This window comes from Ambystoma mexicanum, chromosome 1q (assembly GCF_040938575.1).
Source record: "Ambystoma mexicanum isolate Mex_15411 chromosome 1q, UKY_AmexF1_1, whole genome shotgun sequence".
NCBI lineage: Eukaryota > Metazoa > Chordata > Amphibia > Caudata > Ambystomatidae > Ambystoma > Ambystoma mexicanum.
In genome coordinates, this window is record NC_090922.1 from 1,227,647,375 (window position 1) to 1,227,675,343 (window position 27,969).

The following is a 27,969-nucleotide window of genomic DNA, read 5'->3' on the forward strand; positions in this document are numbered from 1 at the left end:
TCTTACCTATTCCAGCGATTTTCAATTCTCCGAAAAACACTACAGTACAAGTCTGTATAGATAGGGCCTCTTCCTTCTACAATTCTTCTAGCTCTGAAAGAGTAAAAGTGCTAAGTAAATACATCGCAAAGGAAAGGAGCATCTTCTGCAGAGTGTTAGGGTTAAAGTTACTTCCAAAGGCATCCCCTCGTTCTTACCTTATCTATGCCAACTGATGACCTGAAAACAGGCAGAGTACTACATCTCACGCCCGGGATAACAGTGGATCAACACCCTGAGACTACGGCCCAAAAACCGTACTGAAATCCCCATTCGGCGGCACTCGCGTGACGCGATGACATCATCACGCTCCGCGGAACGCGGTAACGCGATGACGTCACCACGCCCCGCGCCACGCGCTTGGGAACACCCATTCAAATCAGGCAAAACATGCCCGAGTTGCTAAGCAACTAAGGCCACACGTCCGCCAATGGAAAAAAGGGGTGTGACTCCCATCATACCAAGAGAAAGGGCAAAAATCCCAAACAAGACCACAAACGGATCAAATATAGTGGCGAAGTATGCATAACATGTGAGGAAAAGGTGTTGGCATTCTCCACCAGCTCTAAAAAGAGCATTAACTGATCCAGGACACGGGAAAAGAGACCTGCTACCCCTGATCATGTCCAAAGAAAACCACAACAGAACATCACTCACGGTGGAAATTCTCTAAACACAGAGACAACCACATAGGAAACAACCCCTTGAGGCAAATTGTTTGTGGCCTGTATGACAACAAATTGCATTTCTTCACATAGAAATAGAGATTCTCCCACAATGGGTACCAACAAACAGTGCAACAGTCCTAGGACCTCCAAAGTCCCTTCAAGGTAACAGGTAACTTGCTTATCTGATGTTATGCCACTCGATGTTCTCATTCAATCCTGTGACATGACTGTTGGTAAGAAAGATAAGCTTTTGTTCCAGATTAATCAGTTTCCTATTAATTTCGTCTTGGGATCTACCCTTGATCTTTTTTAAGATACACCATTCAAAATCAGAGAAAGTATGTTTTTTATCTTCGAAATGTTTGACTAGAGGAGCTTTATCAGTATGATGTTTTAAACAGCTCCTATGCTCGATCATCCGAGTCTTGCACTTTCTGTTGGTTTTGCCTATATAAATTAGGTCACACGGACATTTAATCATATAAATTACATTTTCCGTTTTACAATTAGTGTGTTCATTTAGCACCCATTCAGAAGTGAGACCCAAATTCACAGTGGTCATTTTCTTGGTAAATGGACACATGACACATTCTCCACATGGATGGTGACCCTTCACTCGAGGCAGACCCCACAATGTACTTTGGGCACCCTCCTGGCTAACCACCTGGTGTATGTCATTCTTCATCACAAGATTACGAATGTTGGTGCTCTTTTTGAAAGCTATCATAGGTAATGGACTGTTCATTGTCTTTTTCCAATTTTTACATATGATATTCTTGACTTTATAGGAAAGATTACTAAAAGTGTTGACAAACACCAATGGAGTCTCATGTTTAGCAGTGTCTTTCTTATTCTTTACCAGCAGAGCTTCCCGGTTGTTATTAAAAGCTCGTTTGGCAGACTGCCTGATAACTTTTTTGGGATAGCCTCTATCGATCAATTTATCCATAAGTAAATTGACCCCGGTTTCATAATCATAGTTGGTACTGCTGTTACGTTTCAAACGTAAAAATTGCCCAAAGGGCAAATTGTCCCGAACATGTTTCGAATGGTGGCTTCTATAGTGCAGTAGTGCATTTTTGTCAGTGCTTTTGACAAACGGTTTAACCCATAAACTTTTATCTTGTTGGTAGATAGTGAGATCTAAATAGTTCACTTCTGAGGAGCTCATTGTCGCTGTGAATTTCAGGTATCTATTCTGATTATTTAACCATGCCAAAAAACTATTGGCTTCATCCATCGAGCCATGCTACAGCATAAATACATCATCGATGTATCGTAGCCATTGTGTTATTTGTTGCTTGAAAGGATTAATTTCTGAATAGATTACCGTTTGTTCCACCATATCTACGTACAAATTGGCCAAATTAGGAGCCATGGCGGCACCCATGGCTGTACCTTCAACCTGTAAGTAGAATTGTCCCAAAAATTGGAAAAAATTATTTGTCAAAGCTGTTTCTGCACACCATAAAATAAAGGCATTGCTCACGGGATGATTGTCCTCACGTTGAAGCAATATCTCCTCAACCACTTCAAAAGTTGCTCGTTGGGGAATGTTGGTATAAAGCGACTGGATGTCTAAGCAAATGAGTATGTCCTTGGTGTGATCAAAAGTGAGCCCTTCAATTTTCCCAGTGCCATCTCTGGTATCTTGAACGTAGCTTTTCATTTTCATTGCGAAAGGGCGTAGATAGAAATCCACAAATTTTGATAAGGGTTCCAAGATGGAATTCACGCCCGACGCAATGGGTCTACCAGGGGGTCTCACCAGATCTTTATGGATTTTGGGCAAGATGTAAAAAATAGGAGTTCTAGCGGTCTCTCTTGCTAGATAGTCTCCTTCCTGTTTACTAATCTGTTTTAAATCAACAGCTTTACCCACTTTCTCTTTTATCATTTTCATGATGGCAGGACCAAGATCTTGATCAATTTTGCAGTAGCTGATATTATCTGACAGAAGTCTATGACATTCCTCGAAATAATCTTGCTTATTCAAAAGGACTATCGCTCCTCCTTTATCTGCCTGACGAATGACAATTGTCTCATTTTTACCCAAGCCTCGTAGTACGGCAATTTCTTGCTGACTTAAATTAGAGTTCTTGGGAATGCCTTTAGTTTCAAGTTTTCTCAAATCTTGTAAGACCTTTTTTTCAAAGACTACTGATTCAGGAGAATGTGCGTGATGGGGTGGGCACCAAGTCGAGGGATTTCTCAGGCCACTGCAATTTGCCTGAAGACTGGCTGGTTGATTTTCAAAGAATTCTCTAAGATGTACCTTGCGCATAAATGCACTGAATTCTAACCTGAATTCAAAAGGATTGTGATATTTTGATATCACGAAATTCAGGCCTTTGTTCAGACACCGTTCTTCATCATTAGTTAAGTTTTCACTAGACAGATTCACTACCAACCCCGGTGACTGCGTGTCTGCATCCGGTCTGTTTGCCACTCCTGCCGACTGTTCCCTCTGCCTAAAAAAGGTGGGCGTCTCGATCCATTCCTTGCTCCTGTATTATGGCCCCTTTGCATGGCGGTATTTTTCTTCCTTCCTCTCTGTCCCGCTCCATCAGTTTCTTCATTCTCGCCCGGTGTTCCTCCTTCATCGCTAGAACTATACGATGTATTTCTGAATCTCACCCTACGGTTCGGTCTCTGACCTCCTGTAGGTGCTCCAAAGTTGTAATCTTTGTTGACATATTGAAACGCTTTCTCATGTGCAAAATTGGTTAGATCGTTCTTCAGTCTCTTAATTCTCTCTGAGCTAGATTCAGCTTTAAATGTTTGCATCTCTTTCAAGTGGGCTTCTAATTTGGTTTTGAATACTTCAATATCAAAGTTCTTCTTCATTTCTTCTTCCAAATCTTTTAAATCCACTAAGATCTTCTTGGTGGTTCCTGGGCCGTTTCAATAATTAGAACCAGCCAGTCCCGCCCTCAGAGACCGAACCGTAGGGTGAGATTCAGAAATACATCGTATAGTTCTAGCGATGAAGGAGGAACACCGGGCGAGAATGAAGAAACTGATGGAGTGGGACAGAGAGGAAGGAAGAAAAATACCGCCATGCAAAGGGGCCATAATACAGGAGCAAGGAATGGATCGAGATGCCCACCTTTTTTAGGCAGAGGGAACAGTCGGCAGGAGTGGCAAACAGACCGGATGCAGACACGCAGTCACCGGGGTTGGTAGTGAATCTGTCTAGTGAAAACTTAACTAATGATGAAGAACGGTGTCTGAACAAAGGCCTGAATTTCGTGATATCAAAATATCACAATCCTTTTAAATTCAGGTTAGAATTCAGTGCATTTATGCGCAAGGTACATCTTAGAGAATTCTTTGAAAATCAACCAGCCAGTCTTCAGGCAAATTACAGTGGCCTGAGAAATCCCTCGACTTGGTGCCCACCCCATCACGCACATTCTCCTGAATCAGTAGTCTTTGAAAAAAAGGTCTTACAAGATTTGAGAAAACTTGAAACTAAAGGCATTCCCAAGAACTCTAATTTAAGTCAGCAAGAAATTGCCGTACTATGAGGCTTGGGTAAAAATGAGAAAATTGTCATTTGTCAGGCAGATAAAGGAGGAGCGATAGTCCTTTTGAATAAGAAAGATTATATCGAGGAATGTCATAGACTTCTGTCAGATAATATCAGCTACTGCAAAATTGATCAAGATCCTGGTCCTGCCATCATGAAAATGATAAAAGAGAAGGTGGGTAAAGCTGTTGATTTAAAACAGATTAGTAAACAGGAAGGAGACTATCTAGCAAGAGAGACCGCTAGAACTCCTATTTTTTACATCTTGCCCAAAATCCATAAAGATCTGGTGAGACCCCCTGGTAGACCCATTGTGTCGGGCGTGAATTCCATCTTGGAACCCTTATCAAAATTTGTGGATTTCTATCTAAGCCCTTTCGTAATGAAAATGAAAAGCTACGTTCAAGATACCAGATATGCCATTGGGAAAATTGAAAGGCTCACTTTTGATCACACCAACGACATACTCATTTACTTAGACATCCAGTCGCTTTATACTAACATTCCCCAATGAGCACTCTTGAAGTGGTTGAGGAGATATTGCTTCAACGTGAGGACAATCATCCTGTGAGCAATGCCTTTATTTTATGGTGTGCAGAAACAGCTTTGACAAATAATTTTTTCCAATTTTTGGGACAATTCTACTTACAGGTTGAAGGTACAGCCATGGGTGCCGCCATGGCTCCTAATTTGGCCAATCTGTATGTAGATATGGTGGAACAAACGGTAATCTATTCAGAAATTAATCCTTTCAAGCAACAAATAACACAATGGCTACGATACATCGATGATGTATTTATGCTGTGGCATGGCTCGATGGATGAAGCCAATAGTTTTTTGGCATGGTTAAATAATCAGAATAGATACCTGAAATTCACAGCGACAATGAGCTCCTCCGAAGTGAACTATTTAGATCTCACTATCTACCAACAAGATAACCGTTTATGGGTTAAACCGTTTGTCAAAAGCACTGACAAAAATGCACTACTGCACTATAGAAGCCACCATGCGAAACATGTTCGGGACAATTTGCCCTTTGGGCAATTTTTACGTTTTAAACGTAACAGCAGTACCAACTATGATTATGAAACCGGGGCCAATTTACTTATGGATAAATTGATCGATAGAGGCTATCCCAAAAAAGTTGTCAGGCAGTCTGCCAAACGAGCTTTTAGTAACAACCGGGAAGCTCTGCTGGTAAAGAATAAGAAAGACACTGCTAACCATGAGACTCCATTGTTGTTTGTCAACACTTTTAGTAATCTTTCCTATAAAGTCAAGAATATCATATGTAAAAATTGGAAAAAGACAATGAACAGTCCATTACCTATGATAGCTTTCAAAAAGAGCACCAACATTCGTAATCTTGTGATGAAGAATGACATACACCAGGTGGTTAGCCAGGAGGGTGCCCAAAGTACATTGTGGGGTCTGCCTCGAGTGAAGGGTCACCATCCATGTGGAGAATGTGTCATGTGTCCATTTACCAAGAAAATGACCACTGTGAATTTGGGTCTCACTTCTGAATGGGTGCTAAATGAACACACTAATTGTAAAACGGAAAATCTAATTTATATGATTAAATGTCCGTGTGACCTAATTTATATAGGCAAAACCACCAGAAAGTGCAAGACTCGGATGATCGAGCATAGGAGCTGTTTAAAACATCATACTGATAAAGCTCCTCTAGTCAAACATTTTGAAGATAAAAAACATACTTTCTCTGATTTTGAATGGTGTATCTTAAAAAAGATCAAGGGTAGATCCCAAGACGAAATTAATAGGAAACTGATTAATCTGGAACAAAAGCTTATCTTTCTTACCAACAGTCATGTCACAGGATTGAATGAGAACATCGAGTGGCATAACATCAGATAAGCAAGTTACCTGTTACCTTGAAGGGACTTTGGAGGTACTAGGAGTGCTGCACTGTTTGTTGGTACCCATTGAGGGAGAATCTCTATTTCTATGTGAAGAAATGCAATTTGTTGTCATACAGGCCACAAACAATTTGCCTCAAGGGGTTGTTTCCTATGTGGTTGTCTCTGTGTTTAGAGGATTTCCACCGTGAGTGATGTTCTGTTGTGGTTTTCTTTGGACATGATCAGGGGTAGCAGGTCTCTTTTCCTGTGTCCTGGATCAGTTAATGCTCTTTTTAGAGCAGGTGGAGAATGCCTACACCTTTTCCTCACATGTTTTGCATACTTCGCCACTATATTTGATCCGTTTGTGGTCTTGTTTGGGATTTTTGCCCTTTCTCTTGGTATGATGGGAGTCACAAACCTTTTTTCCATTGGCGGACGTGTGGCCTTAGTTGCTTAGCAACTCGGGCATGTTTTGCCTGATTTGAATGGGTGTTCCCAAGCGCGTGGCGCGGGGTGTGGTGACATCATCGCATTACCGCGTTCCGCAGATCGTGATGACATCATCGCATCACGCGAGTGCCGCGGAATGGGGATTTCAGTATGGTTTTTGGGCCGTAGTCTCAGGGTGTTGATCCACTGTTATCCCGGGCGTGAGATGTAGTACTGTGCCTGTTTTCAGGTCATCAGTTGGCATAGATAAGGTAAGAACGAGGGGATGCCTTTGGAAGTAACTTTAACCCTAACACTCTGCAGAAGATGCTCCTTTCCTTTGCGATGTATTTACTTAGCACTTTTACTCTTTCAGAGCTAGAGGAATTGTAGAAAGAAGAGGCCCTATCTATACAGACTTGTACTGTAGTGTTTTTCGGAGAATTGAAAATCGCTGGAATAGGTAAAACCCGTTTTTTGGCCTTTATTAGAGTAGCGGATGCTTACTTGACATCTGGGGCTGGGCATCTTACCCTCAATTTTTTGTATTTTAGGCACTGATAGTTCGTTTTAGAAAATTGGAAAGAAAGATTTTGGGTGACTATGCCACTGAGTTGTGACTGTATCCAACTAAAGAACAGTTTTTAACACCCGAGGGTGAGCCGGTTTCTGTTGTTGTGCCAGGCTCTAATGTGGTTGGATATTCCCTAAATTCCTTGTGTTCGGGATTAGGAGGTGAATAAAAATAAAAATACTGCCATTGGTAGAATTCCTCTAGGTACTCACTTACGAATTTCACTTACTGCTGTAATAGTGAAGAGCCAGTACTGACTTGGCTTATACGGTCAAAGACATATATTTCTTCTGACCGCAGATCCAGTACATGATGTAGTGTGTACTAGATACCCTATTGGTGATTAGGGTTTGGCTATGGTGATTGATTACACTGATTATGCCCGTGTTAGTGATACGTGTTTGTCTTTGTATCCTTAGAAATAGCAACCTGGTGTATATGTAGGAAGAATCGACCTGGAGCACAGGATTACTTCTGCCCCTGATGAATGTCCGGTTACTTTGAAACACAGAGGACTGAAACTTATATAAGTTGGGCTGGTTCATACAATGGGAAATGTGAACAATTGAGTTGCCATTTTTGTGTTGTGCTAATGAAATTTTTGACATTTAATTCTGTACACTGTGAGGTGGCATGATTTTAAGATGTATATGACTATGTTATGTGTATGTGTTTTTTAAAACAAATGAGTGTATTTCTTGTGCTAAAGAGTGATTAATATATTAGAAATGATATTTTTTGGTAATACTGCTTTTTGATGATTATTGAGAACACATAATGCAGCCTATATTTGTTTCATGGTTGCTACAAGAAATTGCTGTCTGAGGATATATACTGTGTTGATGCAGTCTGTTATATGTTCCTTCCTTTTGTTTAAATACACAGAGCAGGTACCATCATGGAGTGAGAGTGAAACAAAGGTGAAGGAAGAGATATTACGAGTTGGATGTGGTAGGAAAGGAGGAAGTTGAAAGGGTAACATCAAGGAGAGAGGAAATACCCGGGAGGAGATAAAGCTCATGGGAGGAGGTGGCTTAGAGGTAACAACAGTGGGCAGAGAGACCAAAGTAGACTAGGAGTGGTGAATATTGTGAATATTGAGAACAAACTTTTAGATATCAAGACAAGAAACATTCTGGTGGGCTGGTTGGCTGTATGCAGAATCAGATGGTGGGAGGAGGAATGGGATTGGTTAGTGAGATCATCATACAAGTAGAAAGGTGACAGGGAGGCAGCTGAGGGGTTACCTTGAAGGACTCTTCACCATCTATATAAAACTCCCTTACCAATGCCTGGACCAACTGAATCGCCTCTGAGATGGTCTTCAGTATGTACTGAGTTTGCATTTGGGGTTCGTCGACTATTAAACTTGCAACGGAACTGCCTATTGAAAAAGAGTTCAGGATCACTCCAATGTGCAATGAGCCCACCCACTGAAGAAGTGTTAGGGATTCCCCAATTCTGCAGTGAGCCCCCCGCACTGAAGTAGTGTCCAGAAACCCTGATGTCTGCAATGCCAGGGGTAACTACAAAACTCTCTTGTACTTTATAAACTGTGGCACTCACCCGAAAGGCCATGAAGGCCTTGAAATCTGCAATACTTGGTAAAGGCATTTGACAGGAGAGGGTCTATGAAGTCAAGGGGCCCGATCACCCTCAGGAGAAATTCATCCTGCCATTTTATTTGTTTGGGAAAGTCTGATTTGCTATATGTGGGCCATCCCTGTAACCAATGCTGTGCCAATGACTCTGAACTACAACATATGCTCTCGCATCCTTCCTGGTCCCAGGCAGAGCCATGTGACACTGTTTATATTCTTTAATTTCCAAGGGATCATTTCCTTGATGTAAATATCATACTCAACTATTACCGCTCAATTTGTCATTGGCCCTCATTACGACCCTGGCGGAGATCCATGGTGCAATTTGCACCATGGACCATGGCGCAAAGCTGCCAACACCGCCATGGGGGTTGGCGGATTTACCGCCGCATTCCGACCTTGGCGGGGCGGTAAATCCCCAATCCCCATTTTGCCCTTCCCCATTCCCATTTTTGCCCCATAGGGTATAATGGGAGTGGGGAAGGCGTTAATTACGCCACCGTAAATTACGGTGGCGTAATTAACAACAAGGTCCCGTAGCGCCATGGATTTTTCCGCCCGGAAAAAGCAGGCGAAAAAGGCTCCATGGCGCTACGGGATCTCGTAGTAAGGCGGAAGGGTACGCCATGATTTACGCTGGCGTAAACCCTCTCCGCCAGGGTCGTAATGAGGGCCATTGTGTTTCATGAATGGCATTCACAATACATTCTTTAGAACAATTGTTTTGGGTTTAATAGGAGGATGCCTGATGCTATTGCTTTTTTATATTTCCTGTTGGGGAGAATCCAAATGCCACCCACCTGCTTTCTCTTAGTGCTCAAAAAATCACTGATAAATTAGTGAAGGAAGATTTTATTTATTGTGAATAACTGATAAAACGAAATAATATTCATTTTAATAAAATCTTACCAAATTTCACAAATAGCACTCCAGTGGTAGACACGGTCCTCTTGCCATTTGTTGCAACGCACTGAAAGTAGCCAGTGTCAGTTGTATCAAGATTTCGTATTCGTAATCGAGATCCATAGTTTGTAGCACGAAAGGATATCCGTCTTGGCTCTTGAACGACAGGGGCATCATTTTTTAACCATTGTATCGTTGGAGAAGGATTTCCAGACACTTTACAGTGCAATTCCGCCGTCTGGCCAAGAGATGTGGTTATATTGTTCATAGGCTCATCAAGTGTTAAGTAGACATCTGTTGACACAAAATTAGGAAAACATAATTTACCATTCACATGCGGAAACACAGCTTACATATTGTGCAAAATAATATATATTTTTTTTAACTAGTAGGACCTGAATAAAATAGGACTTGAACAAAGACTCAAAGAAGACATACTGAACTTCCACAGAGGCTTGAAATTATACCTGTTCCACATTGTGCTGGTCATGTATACGCAATAATCCCCACCATTCATTTCCACATGGCGCATCACCCTATAGTCACTAACACAACCAGACAGCCATATTCTATAGTCAATCATGAAAAGACGTCCCTGTCAAAACACTCTAACATGCAAGAAGGGTTTCCCCAAAGGATCAAGATGAAACCTCAGCTCCCAGCTATATATCATGCCTTGATGGCCTGTGAAGTGATCATCTCCTATTGAGCTGTTCCTCATTGAACATACACCCTTAAAGCACTTCGAAGTCACTCAAAGCAGTAAGAGGCACTCTTCAAAACCCCAATACATGACCAGGCTGTTAATTTGGGATTACTCCTGATATGACCCTTTTTGTGAAACAAGAGACCACGTATTGATCTGATATGATAGGTTATTTATAACGTGCTTAATACCCAGAGGTTTCTAAGCGCGAATCCGGGATCAAAACTTTTTTGCTCCGTGTCGTCTTGCTTCCAAGGCGAGCACGTTGCTGCTGAGCTATCCTCCCGAATGTGTTCAAGAGATGAGTCGCTTAATCACAGGTCTAGGGAGAGATTAAATGCTATATGCGCATTTGACAACTTTTTTCTTAGTATAAGTGCAGTTGGGCTTAAGTTTCATTTGTCTTTCAGATCCATGCACCATTTCTCAACGTTGGCACATACCTGACGGCATTTACCACCCCATAATCCTGAACACCACAAAGGTTTAGGTGGACTGAGGCGGCAAACGTTGAGACATTGAAGGACTATTGGATGTTTACTTGCATGCAGACAGTAACGGGATGCTAGCCTAAAGCGATAGTATATGGGGGTCAACCAATGGAGATGTGTTTCCTATCTCTGTTTATTTCCGTGCAACAGTCAAAGAGAGGACGACAAAGACAAGGAAATAGTCACATTTCCAATTACTTCATAAAGGTCTTGATTGAATGTAGAGTTGTTGATGCTCCAAAAAGGTCGTGGCACTTTAATGAAGGGGGAAATTATCAAAGGGCAGACGAAGGTCAAAGAAAGACATACAGATGTGTGTGACAGAACACAATCTGCAAAGGGTGCTGTCTCTCTCAGAAAGTGGGTTCTGCTAGACATGCCTTTCATGTTGCTCCATGGTGAATAGTACAGTTCACACATGTCTACTTTGCTGATCCCTGTCTACTGACACCATCGGCTGCAATGTGATTTGGCAACATGGAAGTCACAGAGTAACACGTGACAAGTAACTTCCTGAAACAGACAGTTGGAATCAAATTCATTTGCATAGTCATGGGCTGACTTTAAACATACATGCTCAAAATACTGTTAACTGCATTGCTTCATTTTCCTGGTGGGAGATAATTGCCAAGATATTATTATGCAGCTGTATCTGTTTTTATAAAGTGGCAGATGAGGCAGTACAGTTGAAATTGGCAAACCACAACCTGATGTCATTTATTATTTCCTCTTGGGCACCATTGACCATGTAGGGCAATACTATTTGTGTATTGCATCTGGTTTGGGAGTTTCACCCACAGCAGATTGTCGGTCTTGAGCCAAATGCTCTTTGTTCTCTTCTGGGAAGATGTGACACTTTTCCTAGGAGAGCAGGACATACCTGCGCTAGGACTGGGGTGGGGGCTGTGAACTCCTTTGCAACATAGCAGGGGCACTCATCCCAGGAAGATAATTACTAGATTCCTTTTGATATGGGCCAGATTGGGGATGGGCGGGGGCGGTGTAGCAACAGTGGACCTTCCCACTAGTGAAGGAGCAAGCCATCTTGGATTTTTCAGACCCCAATTTCCTTCCTGAGAGAGTTTCTAACTTCCTGGACATGAGGCAGTATAGTAGCTAGCATCACAAGGAATAACCCTTGCAAAAACAGCAACGGTGAGCCCCTTGCAGAAAGCATCGGATGGATGAACTCGTTGTGGCAAACGAGTTGAAACCTCCCACTTAAATTAATTATCTCTAGGAAGCATTTAGAAGGACCATCTTGAAGATTCATCTTGGAACCTTCTTTGGGAAGATTTCACTGGAGTCTTTTTGGGGTAAAGGCATTTTATATATTTAATGGCCATTTGAAATTTTAAAAAAACTAGTGTCAAAGCCTGTGTACACCAGCCAAAGTGCGTAAGTAAAGGAATTTCCACACTCTGACTACATTATGTGGTATATTTGATTGCAATTGGTTGTAATACATGTTAGAGGAAAAACAAATGCTTAACACAGTATAGTACCACAATATATCCAAAGGCAACAGCTCCCTGTAGCGGTGACAGCAGGTGAAGCGGGCAGTCTCTATTGCGCATGACTACATCGGACAGACAGACATCTGGCCTTTTATTATATAGGATTTGTGTCGTTTGAGAGCAATTCAGGAACAAATGATTGGATTTCAATAGCAGATGCAGAGTTCACCACTGACCTAAAGACTCTCAGAACCCGGGGATATGTGGCAGCAACAGCAACATTAAGATGACTGATTAGCCTAGCTGTTTCAAGCGGGACCCGTATTTGTAATCTAGAATGAAACATATGAGTAACTTGTGTATCCCCATGAGAGCTTTCCAGCTACACAGCTGTTGTGTTCTAGAAATTAAATTCTATCTTTTAAACAGGCCCACTTTAAAATTAGAAATGTCCGTACCATTTCAGCAGTAAATGATGTAGATATGTTAACAGAAGAACACACTCTATCCTAAAATATTCGTTTTGTAAAGAGTCAAGTACATTCTGACATTTTACCAACATTCAGATATTTTTGTTGTAACTAATCCTAGAGAATTAAAAATCAGATGATTGAAATGTTGTACCCATGAATACGATGACAAACATTTTGAATGTGTAAATATTTACAAACTATATTTTTACATTTATTTTAACAACATTGTTCTCTTGTTGATGTCCTTATACAAGGGAAGAGATGGATTAGACATGTGACACTCTCAAAGGAAAGCGTAGTGTCAATATCGTAACCTAAAACATATCAATTGTACAGCACTGCATGAAATCAACTAATTAGAGATGTGGGAGGTGAACTATCCAATCAGAATAGAGGGGCAAATCGAAACAATCCCACATCACAATACCGCAGAAGGGGAGTAGCAATGGGTTGTGTCTGTGCTCAGACGCAACATGACTTGAGGAGAACAATCAATTGAACCAGGACTCCAGCCATGAGATTCAATTTCTACAGGCAAAAAGGAACAGGGCTAGAGAGGGAGGCACCTCTTATAAAGTGGAATAAGAGCAGAGGGAATCCAGAGATGACAAGCAGAAATATAGCGCCTACAAGAGGTTTGGTTCCTGGTGCCCTGCTGATGTGCCAGACAGGGGGATGGTTCGCCTGAGGGAGTTACCCAAGTTGACCAGTCTGCTCAGAGCACGCTTGTCTTCTGTCTGATAAAATAAATGTACATGAACTGAGGCATTAAAGAAGATTACAAGTTGCATCCCTCTAGCGTGGCTTTCTGCTGCATGGAACGCTGGGTGAGTGGCAGCTGTCTTGAGTCCTTGCGTCAGTGTTCCATGTGAAGGTTCTATATCCTCCAATTGGGACAGTTGCTGCCATCTAAACTGGGTGTAGGATGCCTGGTATCTCTGCTCCCATCTGTCCGACTCCGCGATGTGCTTGTGTGTCTTAGATAAAGGTACTCACCTGCATGAAGAGGTCTCATGTCATGATTGGCCTCCCAGGCTACAAAACACTTCAGTAATCACTGTTTCATAGACATGAATAGTACTCTCTTCTGCCGCTACAAAAACAAATGGTCTAGCTGACATGTGAACTAAGTTATCAGTGCAATTCACAGACTAAGGGCCTCATTTCGCCATGACTGCCACCAATAACGGTACCGACACTGGTCTCGTCGAATAGGGATTTACCGGTGTAGTCCGACCTTTGCGGGACTGGTAAGTCCCCACTGGAAATGCCATTCCCCATTCCCATTGAGCCCCAATAGGGCTTAATGGGAATGGAGAAGGCGCTAATAACGGTAACACAAATTGCGGTACCGTTATTAGCTCTGAAGTCCCTTAACGGGTTCCGTCCACAACGCCTGGTCAGACCAGGCATTAAAGGAGGGACCCGCTAAGGGACCTCAGAATAGGGCGCAAAGGGATTACCGGCATCGGTGTCCTTACCGGTGCCGGTAATCCCTTTGTGCCCAACTCAGAATGAGGCCCTTACAGGGTTATTGTTATCTCTTACTATTCTGATTTTTCCTAGGCACCTGATTTTTAAACATTCCAAAACAAACATAATGGGCCAGATTGTCAAAACCGACTGCAAACAAAAACTGTGCAGAGGATGTGCCTTTTTATTTGCAGAAGGGTCAAAAATCTGCAGGTCATCTTATTCTGAAAGACGACCTCCCCATATCAGAGTGGCTATGTGGCAGTGCCAAAGTTGCGCAGGCTATCCCTCTCTCATACATTAGGGTTCGGAGCACTTTGACAGGCTCCAATCACCCATGTGGGTGCTGAGACGCCTTTCACAGTGCCAGGCCCTTAAAAGGCCTGTTGTTGTGAAATGTGTCACAAAGAGAGAAAATCATTTCTATCCTTGTTTAATGATAGGAATGCAAGTGGGGCAGCAACGGTTCATACTGCTGCTTTTCCACTTACACAAAAGCATATCAGGCTCACAAATTCGCCTTGTCATGTTTTGCACATCAGCCTGCACTATTTCCGAAAACAGGCACAGGGGCATGTCTTATTGTTCTGCGTGTTTTAAAAGCACATCCCATCAGTGAATAAGGGGTGCACTTTAGATTCTGCACCCCTTTCTCCTGATTTGCTAAAATGTGCTGATTGAGAAGGGAAATCGACTGTTAACATCTCTGATGCGCACATTCAAAAGCCCTTTGAGAAAAAACATGTTTTCTTTGCGTGCAAATGACACACATGAGCGCATCTCATCATTTACATTAGAAATGTTTTGAGAATTGGGCCTGACATGTTCTCTTCCAACAATTTGAAATGTAATATTAACTAAATGCTTTTGTGATGAATGTTTTTTGCCATTCAACGCCAGTGAACTTAGATTACTAATGTGTTTTTTTGAATATTCACCTATTGATTTAAAAGTGGGTGTCTGCTTTGAATAAGGGTTGCCATTTCACCCCGCCCTATTTAATCTCTTTAGCCAGGGAGGGAAATCCAGGCAAACTGTATCATTTTGTTCATATTTCATTGTTAGCTTGGAGTTGTCATCAGTGTTTCAGATGGATTTCCATTGTATTATGAGAGGGGAATCATATGTAATGTATGCCCTAGCCTGCATAAAATGAATTATTTCAAAATAGTTTGTTTCTTATTCCATAGAATGAGAGTGGAATTGTTGTACATGAGTCCAGTATACTGAGGTTGCCCATCTCTGTGTAAAGGCTCTAAAATATATAATTATGCAAATACTTTGGGGGTGTATAGTTAAGATTTCCTGACACAGGTTGCTGCCCAATTATCGGGTTGTTACACAGGTTAGGCAACCATACACCAGACAATGATTTAAATAACAATCAGTCATGCTAGCAACGAAGGGACAGGCAGCTAAGTGTGGGGAATTGTGGAGGTGTTATTTCCCGGGTGTAAACTGAAACCATGGAGGTTGCTTCGGTAGAGAGTCCAACAGAGCTATTTCCCTAAAGATTTTGTATTATTTGAGAGTTCTGCCTCTTACTCTCTACCATGACAAATAACGGACCAGCGAGATACAAATATTCGCCTACCCTGCTCTGTAGTTTAGAATGGTCTTTTTTATTATTAAACTGTAAAAGTCACATCAAAAGATATATCACAAAAACACAATTGCTCGTTTAATACAAGGAGTGATGTAAATCTCATCTTCTTTTCAAGTCACAAGACTAGGGTGGATAGTCCCACCTTGCCAATCAGAAGACAAAGCGTCAATGCCCCCCACCACTTAGTCAAAAGAATGGGAGGGGTTATTTATTATAAAATACCTTGCACACAGATAGACAGTAGAGACCATCAACTTAATCATGCATATTACCAGAAGGAGATAGCTGGCTGGGGAAGAAGAGAAATGAACTGGCATGCTGGTTATCTGTAGAGGGTGCAGAAGGATGTCCCTAGATAGAAGGAGAAGAGCCTGGCCACAGCAACTGAAAAGGTCCATGCTGTTGGAGGAGTTCCAAACTGAGTGGGTCCAGTCTGATTTCCATAAATAAGAGGCAACATTTAAAGTGTAAATAATGAGCCCCATTTAAAGGTTTGTGAGGTTGGCTTGGAGGAGGTGAATGGTGGGAAGCTTGTGTGTCGACCACTGCTGAGAAGTCCGGAACGACATAGTATATCTATCTCACCTTTCTTACAGGAATGGTATTTTGTAAAATGGTGTAATTAGTACTATTTCTGAGACTTCTCACAGAATAATGTTCTATGCGGATGACCCCTCAGATGTATTTGATGGAAGCAAGAATGCAATCTTGCTGGCTTGGAACGGCATGAGGAGATGATGAGCTATGATATGAGCATTATTTCAGATGTGCCATCAATATAGTTGGAAGACATGCTTCAGCACTCAGTCGTGTAATGCATTTCAGGATGAGGATGGTATGAACCTGACAATGTATCTATCGGTCTAGCACAAACCTCCCAGACCGAAGTACTTTTACCCATTCATATTTTACAGAATGAAGGAAAGATACATGCATTTTTACTTTTTAACCTTCAAATATACCAGCAACACTAATGCTATTGTGAAAATGCTGTGCATCCTGTACAAATGTCAGAATCCATGGGTATTATTCCAGCACTGCTTCCAAAGAACCTTTTTCCACTTATTTAACTATATGGCATCTCAATTCTGATTACCAGACATTCTGGAAAAGGATACACCAGCTACCCTGTAATCTATTTTACCCCAAGTTACTTGCTGGTTTTGCCATTGTATTCGCATCAGACATCATTGACAAAAAGGCTAAACACAAGTATTGGATCACACAGCCCTATAAACCTTCTCTCCCGGGCAGGATTCTAAATTACCAATTTTTCCAAGAGGAACACTTAAGTCTAATCTTAGTGATCTGTTGTTTCCCTTTTTAAACTTTGACAGATGAGTGAATACTTACTCTGTTAATAAAAACTTCACCACCAAAAAACGTGATTGCACAGTTTTGGTGCTGAAATCTGCCTGTTTTGTCCACTGCACTTTAAGGGGGAGGAAATGGACTGAGTCATACATGGAAAGGAGAGTGGAAGACGAGAAAAGTATAAAGAAAGCCTTGAGGTAGAGCGAGAGATATGGAAGTGGATGACAGTGTGATGAGGCGCGAGGTAGCATGGGCTTTGGGGGTCCCTTGAGTTCAATCAATAAATACAAAATATATACAAATTCCTCCAAGAAACACAAATTGATTAAAAAAAAACACTGATGCGGTCATGAGGATGCCCAGACTTCTAGATGCAATTTGTTGTTTTGTTTTTTCTCTGCTGATTTTAGATTTTTTGTCTTTCTAATATACCAGAATCAATTGCTAAAATGTTTACACCAAGAGCAACTACTGCAATACGATAAAGACCTGTATGGGCTTGTAAGTGGGATGGGGCTTGCCAGGGCAGAGTCGCTGCAGTCTCAAAAATCTGCTCTTGAGGCGGGGAACTGCCCCTCTCTCGTCTACTTTTGAGCACCTGAGGCTGTATTTCTTATGTGTGCATCATATCTTATCGTACCTAAAATAAGATTATGCGTGCACTCCACTTCAGGAGACAAGTGGGCACCATTGGTCAACAATTCAATGAGAAGCTACGAATGCATTTAGGGAGAGGAGACGTTGCTCTCATTCAGATCATCCAAAGCCCACGCCCAAAGGTGACCCCTCCCAAGGAGTATGGATGCTTCACGGTTATCAGACATTTCACTGTTAGGGTGAGTGTTCTGACTGACAAATGAAATGAACGGATAACTCAGCGTGCTGTACGCGCTCAAACGGAATTCATTTTTAAACCAGCAACACAGAAATATTTGTCTCATATAAAACTCTGGCATCATTTCTATGCTCCCAAAAAGCTCTTTGATTTTATGCAAAGTGGCCAGGGTTTCCCACCTCTTTCACTTTGGTCATTTATGAATTAAACAAGGACTTTGTACGTACAGACTGTTATTTATTTAGAACCCGAGGCTAAGAGGTGTATCGGCACTATGCAGACTGGATGGAAACAATGTCACGGGGGAGAATGCTGAGTGACCTAAAATACATGTTTGTAGGGTCTCCTGATCTGTTGTTTGTTGAAGGTCGCCCGACCCATTAAGGCCCCGCCCCTGCACACTTTAGGGCATGACCCGGATTTAGAGAATCCTGCGCCCTCCATTTGGCATCACGCTTCAAGCACTGATGTCATGGTACTTGCCTCAGAAACCTCTGAGTAGGGAGAATCCTGTCCAGCGAGTAGAGGGTGGCAATGCATCTACCCAAGGCTAAGTGCCAGAAGCTTAACATGCAAAAGATGTCCTCGATGCTCAACATTTTCTGCGTAAATTATATATTTTCCTTCTCATGGAATATAACTTCCAAATCTTTTTCCCTGTCCGGATGTCGCCGTCCACTGAAAGACATGTTTATTTTGCAAACAGACAGAAGTACAATTTGGTTGACTTTTTCCTGTTTAATGTATTGAATCAAAGCTTGAAAACATTAAGATGGTGGTCAAAGGAATATTATGTTATCGCTCCCACTGCCATTCCTGTGTTTTCTCTTCTAGGGAAACGCATGATTAACTGGTTTGAATAACTATAAATCACACAATGGAAGGAATAATGAAAGCTCCAACCAACAGACCTCTTGCAGCAACAGGCAGTGTAAGCAGGCCTCTGCTGAGAAAGAGAGCAAGGGGGATGGGACCAGCGCATTCACACTCCCATTAAACGACTGGCCACCAGTGGTCGAAGTGGATGGGAGCGGTGGGAGCGGTGTTTTGCCGTTCCAGAACAGTTTCGTTTTAAAATAAAAGTGTAGGAAGAAGTTGAAACTTGGACTTTCAGTGCACTGCACTGAACGTTCCCTTAAACAGCAGGCCTATGTGTTTTGGGGTTTGTATTGTGCATGGGAGGGGGCGTGGCAATGGGGTTTGTGGGGAGCTGTGCAGACCAGCAGGGAACATAGATCCACTACTTCTTTTCGTACACTTCGACCACTGCTGGCCGCATAGCAGATGCTGGATGGAGATTGAAAAATCCCGAATTTTATTTTATGTACTTCATTTTGGGAGTGAACCGAGCTTCAGGAAGCAACTATGCACCGAATTTTGATAGGGAACACCGGCCTGCATTGTATGCTGATGTGGGGCAGTCCTTATCCCATTTAGGTTAGCTGGCATGCAATAGCTAACATACGCATCTAGTAGGCGTCATGTACAGTGCTGAGTAGGCGTCATGCACAGTGCTGAGTAGGCGTCATGCACAGTGCTGAAACGTTGGTGGGGTGGACAGGGGTGTGTGGGCTTTAGAGGGTTGTCGTCAGGAGTCAGACTTGGCTGGATAGGTTCAGGCATGTGTATTTTATGAGGTGTGATGAAGGTACTCCGTGAATGCGAGGGCCTCCATTTCTTTCTGAATTGCAGGAGCGTGGCGGGTGAGCCTGATGTTGATGGGTATAAAGTGCCACTGTGTGGTCACAGACACAGTCCGAGCATAGATGTTTCCTGGTTTGTTCCTTTCTTTATTTCTGCCGCGTTAGTCTGGCATGATCCCCGGTTATGACCTGACCACCAGAGATGCTGACTTCGTCTGGTTGCCAGGAGGGAGTGAGCAAGGTGAAATGATGCAGCTGGCCTTGAAGTTGATGTGTTCTTTCAAAGAAGTTCATTGTGTGGTTCTATTTTAAAGGCCAAACACAAAAAAGACCGATTTGCTCGACCGTTTTTGTGTCGGCTTTAAAATGCTGAAATATGACATATTGCCCTCCCCTTCCCCACCCGCACCCTCTCCTACTAGTTTATTTCAAAAGGAGGCGGGTTTAACCCCCCAAACCCTCCCTTTTCTCCACCCTTCACCCCCTTCCCAGCACAACACACACTGACTACACACACACACAGTCCCACATTTACTTACCTGACTCTCCCGTGCCTGTGAGCCCCTGCACGCACTCATGTGCAGCAGGGGTGTGGCAGTTTGATTTAGAAAGACTGTGCGGTCACAGAGCGGTCTTTCTAAATCGATCTTTCTTTCAGTTTTTTTAATCGTGTTTGGGTGTGATGTCATAATTGGGGGGACCTTTTATGAGGCAGACAGTGGCATGGAGGACCCTTCTTATAGGCACTAGGGTGGTTGGAAGGTCCACTATCATCTGTCCAGGTGAGATGGGACCAGAGCCTGTGCAGTGGATGTCATGACTCTGATAGCAATGGCTTGATTCTCATTACTTGGTACCATGCTGTCATTACTTGGTACCATGCTGTCATTTATAAGACTTGGAGCAGTGTGTCAGCTTTGGGGTGAAGCCATCGAGGTTGATGGCAGTAGTCCAGGTCGGAATGTGGGATTATTTGAGGTTGTTATTGAGGTGTAGGAATTCCATCATGGTAGAGTTCAGTTTGTGGTACTTAACATACCTGATCCGGATTCAGGTTTGGATGAGGACGATGAAGGACCTTGAGTTGGTAGATATCTCTGATGGATGATATTTTCAACTGAAGTTGTGTGTTGGCTGTATATTGGTTGATCTGAATGGTGTCGCTGGTGAGGAGCGTTGCAAGCAGAGTTTCCAATCATAGGCCATATCCATTGACACTTCAAATCATTTAAAAATCCAACCACTGGACGGTAAAAAAAGGTACATCCTGCTAATCCCTGTGCCAGCAGAACTTCTAGTATAAACTAATAGCGATTCTTGGAATTTAATGTTAGATAAAGGAAGCAATGGCATAGCACTTTGCAAGTATCCCAGGCTCCTCTAGGGCTGATGATATGACATAGCCGCCATTTCTAAGGTTGACTTCCAATAAATATTGAGCTTGAGTATCCGTTTTACAGTTTGCTGGAAAATAATAGCGAATACCAGATTTCTTTTTCATGGTATAGAATATTTAAAAAATAGACATATTTTAGAAATATAGGATTGCAACCCACATTTTCCAATTTGGGTCCCGTTCAAAGGTTTCTACAGCAAAACCTGATGAACAAATGAATACTAAAACTTTCCAGCTCTTCAGATCAGATAGCATATCCACGATCGATATTTATGGATTTTAACATCTACAGCACGAGCGATTTTGCATTATCGTCAATCTAGATGCGAACTCACAGTAGATACGGCATAACATGATTCGGTTGGCCAATATGTAAATAATATCTTTTTGGGATGATAAGAAAGTTCAGAAGATGTCTGTCCAAGTTGAAGACTATTTCAAGTTGTATTCATTTACATGCTACAAACAGCTGTCATTTTATTAGATATGTTTAATGTGTCTGTTTTTTCCTCCTCTTTATTTTATTTTGAGGTTGTGCTCCCTTTTATCTTTTTTACCTTTGTTCTTTTCTTTCTATACTTTCAATACGTCTCCATCTTTTACTCCAAAATGTATGAAATGTATGTTGTTGTAATTTAATATAGGGCCTGATCGTGGGTCTGATGGTATCCCAAAGTAATACCGCCGGAATGCCGCCTGGGCAAATAGCATTACCCCTACTCGGTCCGGCGTTATTTGTACTGGATCACAAGTAGCAGGGTAACTGTTGTTGCCCATTCCAGCCCAGCCCAGCCCAGCCCAGTCCAGTGGACCCAATGGGTGTGGGGTCGCTATTAGCACTGGCACAAATTGCACTGGCGCTAATAGTGCCAAAAATGCCCATTTCGTTGGTGCACTTACCTCCAGCTATTTAACTGGAGGTAAATGTGGACATTCTCGGAATTGGGCGGACCCTTAAATGCGGCGGTAATAGTGTTACCGCAGCATTTAAGGGCTACTGCCCAACCTGTGATCAGGCAGAGTGCAAACATCTCAAAAACGACTCTGCCAGCCACGTCCACTTGCAATCAGACACGCTTGTGGTAATAATTGGTAGCTATAACCCCTGTTGACCAAGGTGCTTTGAAACCACTATTCCCAGTATGCAGGGCTATAAAATCACCACATGTTATTATTATATCATTATGGACTGTGTCCGACTATATGCTTTCCCTGGGATTATTAAAGAATTTACTGAAATCACATGTCTATTTGTTTTGAAGAAATCCTGTCCATCTTGATTGTGATTTAGTGATGTCTATTCATTTACGCTCTCTCTGTATTCGTGTACGAATAGCACCCAGATGCCCACGGACTCGGTTGCGCTCTACAAATAAATACACTCTAAACACTAAACTCGGTATGAGACAGTCATCACCCATCCTTGATCCAGGGAGGGCAGCAGGCCCGTCCCTCCTACTCTTCAAGGCAACTGTAGGAGAAGCGTGCCACTAAGCCATGCCGCAGCACTAGGGAATAATGTTAAATTTAAATCAGACTGCAACCACTCCGATCAACGTGCTACAATTCTGCATGGTAGCATACTGATGTGCAACCTGCGAACAGAAATCTATTCCGATACATTTGGTGTGAATCTCCACGAGGACGGCCTCTAAGATGGCCGCCGCCATAATTTGATGTTGGGTTGTCAAGCAACCATTCATGCAGAACTATGAAAAGTTCTGATTGGCCTCCCCACTCTTCTTATCCAGCTGAACGCCACCGGAGTGCGTTAGCCGGCCCATACCATCTAAAGGCCCGCCTCTTAAGGCCAGAGCCTGTCTTTTCCTCCTCAGTTGCCTTCCATCCGTGATCCAGGGAGGGCAGGAGCCCGTCCCTCCTACTCGTCAAGGCAGCTTCAGGAGAATCGTGCCACTACATAGTGCCGCAGCACTAGGGAATAATCCTACATTTCAATCAGACTGCACCCGCTCCAATCAACGTGCTACAATTTCCTCTTGGTAGAATACTGAAACCTACCCGCAAACAGAAGTCTATTCCGATCCATTTGCCGTGAATCTCCACGAGGGCGGCCGCTAAGATGGCAGCCACTGCAATTTGTTGTCGGGTTGCCAAGCAACCTTTCATGCAGAATTACGAGAAGTTCTGATTGGCCTTCCCACTCTTCTTATCCAGCTGAACGCCACCGGAAGGCGTTAGCCGATCCGTACCATATAAAGGCCCGTCTCTTAAGGCCGGAACCGGTTTTTGCCATCAGAGGCGCGAGGCTAGACCCCCTGCCAGACTCAATTTCCACATCTCCCCCTTCTGCCTACGACCAATGGTGAGCCGAACTAACGAAAAAACTCCAAATCCACACTACGGCACCTCTAAAATGAACTATTATTTACTAAAGTCACTGCATTTCTTCCCCATTATCGCCCTTTTCTCAGGACGAACCCTTGTCACTCTGTGCCTGCAGAACTTTGCGCCGCCTCCATTGTCTGTTGCGCAGCCTCTTTCTGCTCTCGCTCAACTATCCACATGTATATAATACTGTAACCACCTACTTGCCCAACCATTCGCTTATACTCGCTGATACTGTTTTTATCATGTACTGATCGATTTCCCAGTACTTTAGGTTACCTTTGCCTATGACGTCAACTACGTTTCCCGCATTGCTCTGTGCCTAAATTATTGCTTAAATACGCCTATATCACTAGCATGTATTCCCTCCTTCCTCAGTGTTTATCTGAACATTATATAATGCACTGCTGAATATGACTTACTAACTATTGTCGAACCCACTTAGTAACTGTACTGTATCACTATTAGTCCTGCCAAGCCAATATTTTCCTCTCCTTGTATTGCACTCAGAATAGCCAGAATCCACTTGCTGTACTGTAGAGTAGAATAGCCTTAGGCCTATTATAGTGCAATACCTAGCATAACTACCTGTGAAGTACTTACTACGACTCTGTCGTAGTCATTTTTACGTTCTTACTCATTACTCTGCCCACAAGTAGTGTCTGTGCCATACTTCTGTTCCACCTTCTTCAATCAGTCTCTTCCATTCCATTATCCAGTATCCAGTATCATGCCTAGTGGACTACCTCCTACGATAGCCATTGCTATACCTGTTGCTATACCTATTTTTTTTAATTTCTTTTTTATTGTGTTTAATCAATAAATGATTTTTACAATTAAGTTGTTGACATAGTTATTCTTTAGATTCTTTCTTCGAACAACTTCTTATGTCTTGGTTAAAATATCAGTTTAATTCCGTATCTCATTCAATTGTCATCACTTTACAGAGAAAGCGTCTAGGTGGGCACTTCTTGTAAATCCGTCTACGTACACATTATTTGTTGTAGGATTTTAAACGTGGCTAGTAGCCAAGAAGATTTGTCACCGTTCATCATCCGGGACCACCAAAGGTCTTCGTTTGTTACCAGAGAGTTTGACAGAAGATGTTTCAAATACTGCGGCCTGATTTTCGTTGTGCCTGGACAGGTTAGAAGAAGATGTTGTATAGATTCTTTTTTGTTTTCTCTTAAACTTAGCCTACAATTGTTTGTCAGTGAAAGACCTCTGATTGCACGAATTTCATTAGTAGGAAAGAGGTTAAGGCGTGCTCTTAGAAGAAAATTTCGGGCTGATCTTTTAATGAAATTCTGTAGTTCATTCAGTTTTTTTATGTTCAAAGGTAAATGGGCTGTCAGTCTGTTTCCTGAGGGCTTTGCCAAAATCTCAATCCAGTCCTGATCCTTATGTTTTTTGAGAATTTTTACAGGGTTTTTCAGGGTTTTTTAGCAGTTCATCTTCGTTGCTTTCTAAAATGTGGAGAAGTTTGATTATTTCTTCTTTTCAAGCATGGAGCATTTTACAACTTGAGTTCTGCATTTCTCTGTTTATCAGTTGCTACATCAAAGGACTGTTTGTTGACAAGCATTTCCTAAATAACATCAGCGAATTTCAGGTTAAAGACCCTACAAGTGATAGCAGACTAAGTTCTCGTCTGATGGATGTGACTGGTGTAGACTTTGGTAGACAAAGAACTGTCCTCCAAAAATGTGCTTCCAATTTTGGCCAAATTGCCCTTGGAATCAAAAGCATAGCTTCTGCGCCATAGATGATTGAAGGAACCACTTTCATATTATAGAAGTTTATCACAAGGATTATGGAAAAGCGACCATATTTCCTATTGATCGCTTTACCCTGGGTGGTCAATTTTCAGTTTTTTTGTTGGAATGTGTCTACTACAGCGGCTTCTTGTTTTGAGCAGTCCAAGATAATACCGAGGTATTTGATGGTTTTCACTTTCTCGATTTCAGTTTTTTGGAAAGGCCATTTAAATGGTCAATCTCTTTTGATGGATTTTTCTAGAACCATAATTTTCGTTTTTTCTTGGTTGATTTCTAAGTTGTTTAGTGCTATGTACTGAAATAAATTGTCCAGTTGACGTTGGAGTCCAATGGGCGTTTGAGCAAGAAGTATCAGAAAGTCGACTGATCTTCTGCTGAGCAAGCTTCGGGGGAAATGATCGCGTGAGAACTTCCATTGTTTGGTAGTCACCTATATAGGCCAAGTAAAGGGCAGGAGCCAGTGGGCACCCTTGTTTCACTCCTCTGAGCGTCGGGATGGATGCTGATACAGACCCTTGTTGATTCAGATGAACTTTCATTTCTGTGTTCGAATAGAGCACTTTAATGGGCTCAAGGATTTCGTATGGGCACTCCCAGTTATGAAGTTTATTCCAGAGGCAGTCCCTATCGACCCGATCAAAAGACTGTGTTAGGTCGATGAATGCAGCGTATAATTTCGGGCCCCCTTTGAGAACCTTGCTTTTGAGGATGTTTAAGATAAAGATGTTAACTGTAGTTCCCATGTTCTTTTTGAAGCCAGCCTGAAAGTGGTCATTACAAGGGGCATCCATTGACCATTGTTGGAACTTCTTGAGAAGGAGGGAGCCAAAAACCTTACCAATCGGGTCCAACAGCGCGATCGGTCGGTAATTTGACGGGTCACTGCTATTTCCATTTTTGAAGATGGGCACTACGATAGCTGACGTCCAAGACGGCGGGATCGATTTAAGTTCTGCACATCGCCTAAATAAGACACTCATACATTTTGCCCATTCTTCTGGGTGAGTTTTTAAGTCTAGATTTGTAATACCCTCTCGGCCCAGTGCTCTCGAACTTTTCAGTTTCTTTAAGAGATCAAGGATGTCTTCTTTGCGTCGAGGATTACCTACTGTATTATTCATCTACACAATCTATGCTACCATCCATGGACCGCCTGTATGAATCTTACTGTACTGATCCTACTGTACCAACCGTGTAGAGCAATTATGCCCTGTCCCACTGCACTATTGTGACTACTATCATTAACTGCATTGCATTATGTCCACTCCTAGATTCAGGCTTCAGAACTCAGGGGGCCCCAGCTTTCCTGTCCAGGCGGCAAAGCTCTGGAACACGCTCCCGACCTCCATTGGATCTGAACCTTCCTTCCACCTCTTCAGAAGAAAAGCCAAACTTTGGTTGCACGACCTTGACCGCTAGTCGCCCCCTTACATCCCATTAGTATGACCGCGGCCGCTGTTATAGCTTCTGTATTCGACTACATTCATTATTGTGTCCTGCATACTTTGTTGTAACTGTATTAATGTGTAACTGTACTTTGTCTGTAACTGGATTGTTTAAGAGCTTTATTGCTGTAAGTTATGCGCAGAGTTGCCCCTGGGCTGGGAGCGCTTTATAAATAAACAAAATACAAATACAAATACAAATTACTTCCTCACCTGCCAGAGCAATCCCACACATCCCGTGTACCTCCGCCAAGCCTAACCTAGGTGGATTAACCATTGTTTCCACCTACTCAGAACTGACCACCCACTCAGCCACTGTTCACTATCTATCTCCAGTGCCTACCTGGCCTACCTTTGCCACCAGATGGAGAGCGTTTTGTAATGCACCCACTCTAATTCTACTTTACAAGTACCCAGTTCCCCACAGTTTGCAACAGGTAGATTGTCAACATCACATAGGTTTGCACTCTCCATTCAGGAACATACACTGATACCTTCCTGGCTTGCCTCTGCCAGTTACCTCTAGCTATGAACCAGGTCCTCGCAAAACCCATTGCCATCCTAATAGTACTGTGCCTTATAAGTACTGTACGTCACCCTAATCTTAAGGTGCACACCTTTGACACACCTTCCCTATTTCAGGGAATATTCACTACATCAGCAAACATGTCTCTCTGGCCATCAGCGAATAGAAAACTCCTTCCACTCTCCAGTCAAATTAGACCCACCCATTTTCTGCCCCCACCCTTTCCTACACAGGTTGAAACACCTGTTGTCATTGAAGCTACAAAAGCTATACCCATCCCATTAACACCATCCCAATGGATCCAGTGTTTCGCTAGCAGACCTAAACCCAACCAACCTTGTACCACAAGTTGGAGAAATCATAGATTAGGCTTTAGACTTATTCATCATTCCTCCACCGTACTGAATCCTCAGATTCCTCTTGAATCAGGCACGCTTAACCCTAAACCTAACGCTTAGCTTTGTCCCCTCCCCCGACCTAACCACCTAGACCAGAATCCAGAATATGACCAAGGAAACACACAAAATTAAAGGTGCACTAGATAATGCTAGATCCTTAGTTGCCCATGCCACCAACATCGCTGACATAATTTTGGACAACCAATTAGATTTCCTAGCGGTCACAGCGACCTGGCTCCACAAAGCAGCCGGCCTGGCCCTGTCTCTGGCTGTCCCAGAAAACTTTAACATAATCAGGCAGGACAGAGAAACTTCCAAGGGGTGGGGCATCGCATTCATCTTCAAATCCAATCTGGGTCTGAGAGCCACCGACCATTTGCCACTTCTCTCAACTGAGCTTCTCTCTGTTAAATTACCCCTATCAGCTTCACGCACTATCACCATGCATCTTGTTTAGACCCCGTGGGCCTA

The 27,969-nt window shown here is 42.6% G+C and overlaps 1 protein-coding gene across 1 annotated transcript in view; it reads right to left on the bottom strand.

Annotated features, from left to right (window-relative positions):
* Positions 1–27,969, bottom strand: part of ROR1 (receptor tyrosine kinase like orphan receptor 1) — an 871,402-nt gene that overhangs the window by 188,330 nt on the left and 655,103 nt on the right. Inside the window, exon 3 of the mRNA XM_069641996.1 lies at positions 9,618–9,905. Within this exon, the coding sequence (XP_069498097.1) occupies positions 9,618–9,905 (288 nt within the window). The remainder of the gene's footprint in view (positions 1–9,617; positions 9,906–27,969) is intronic.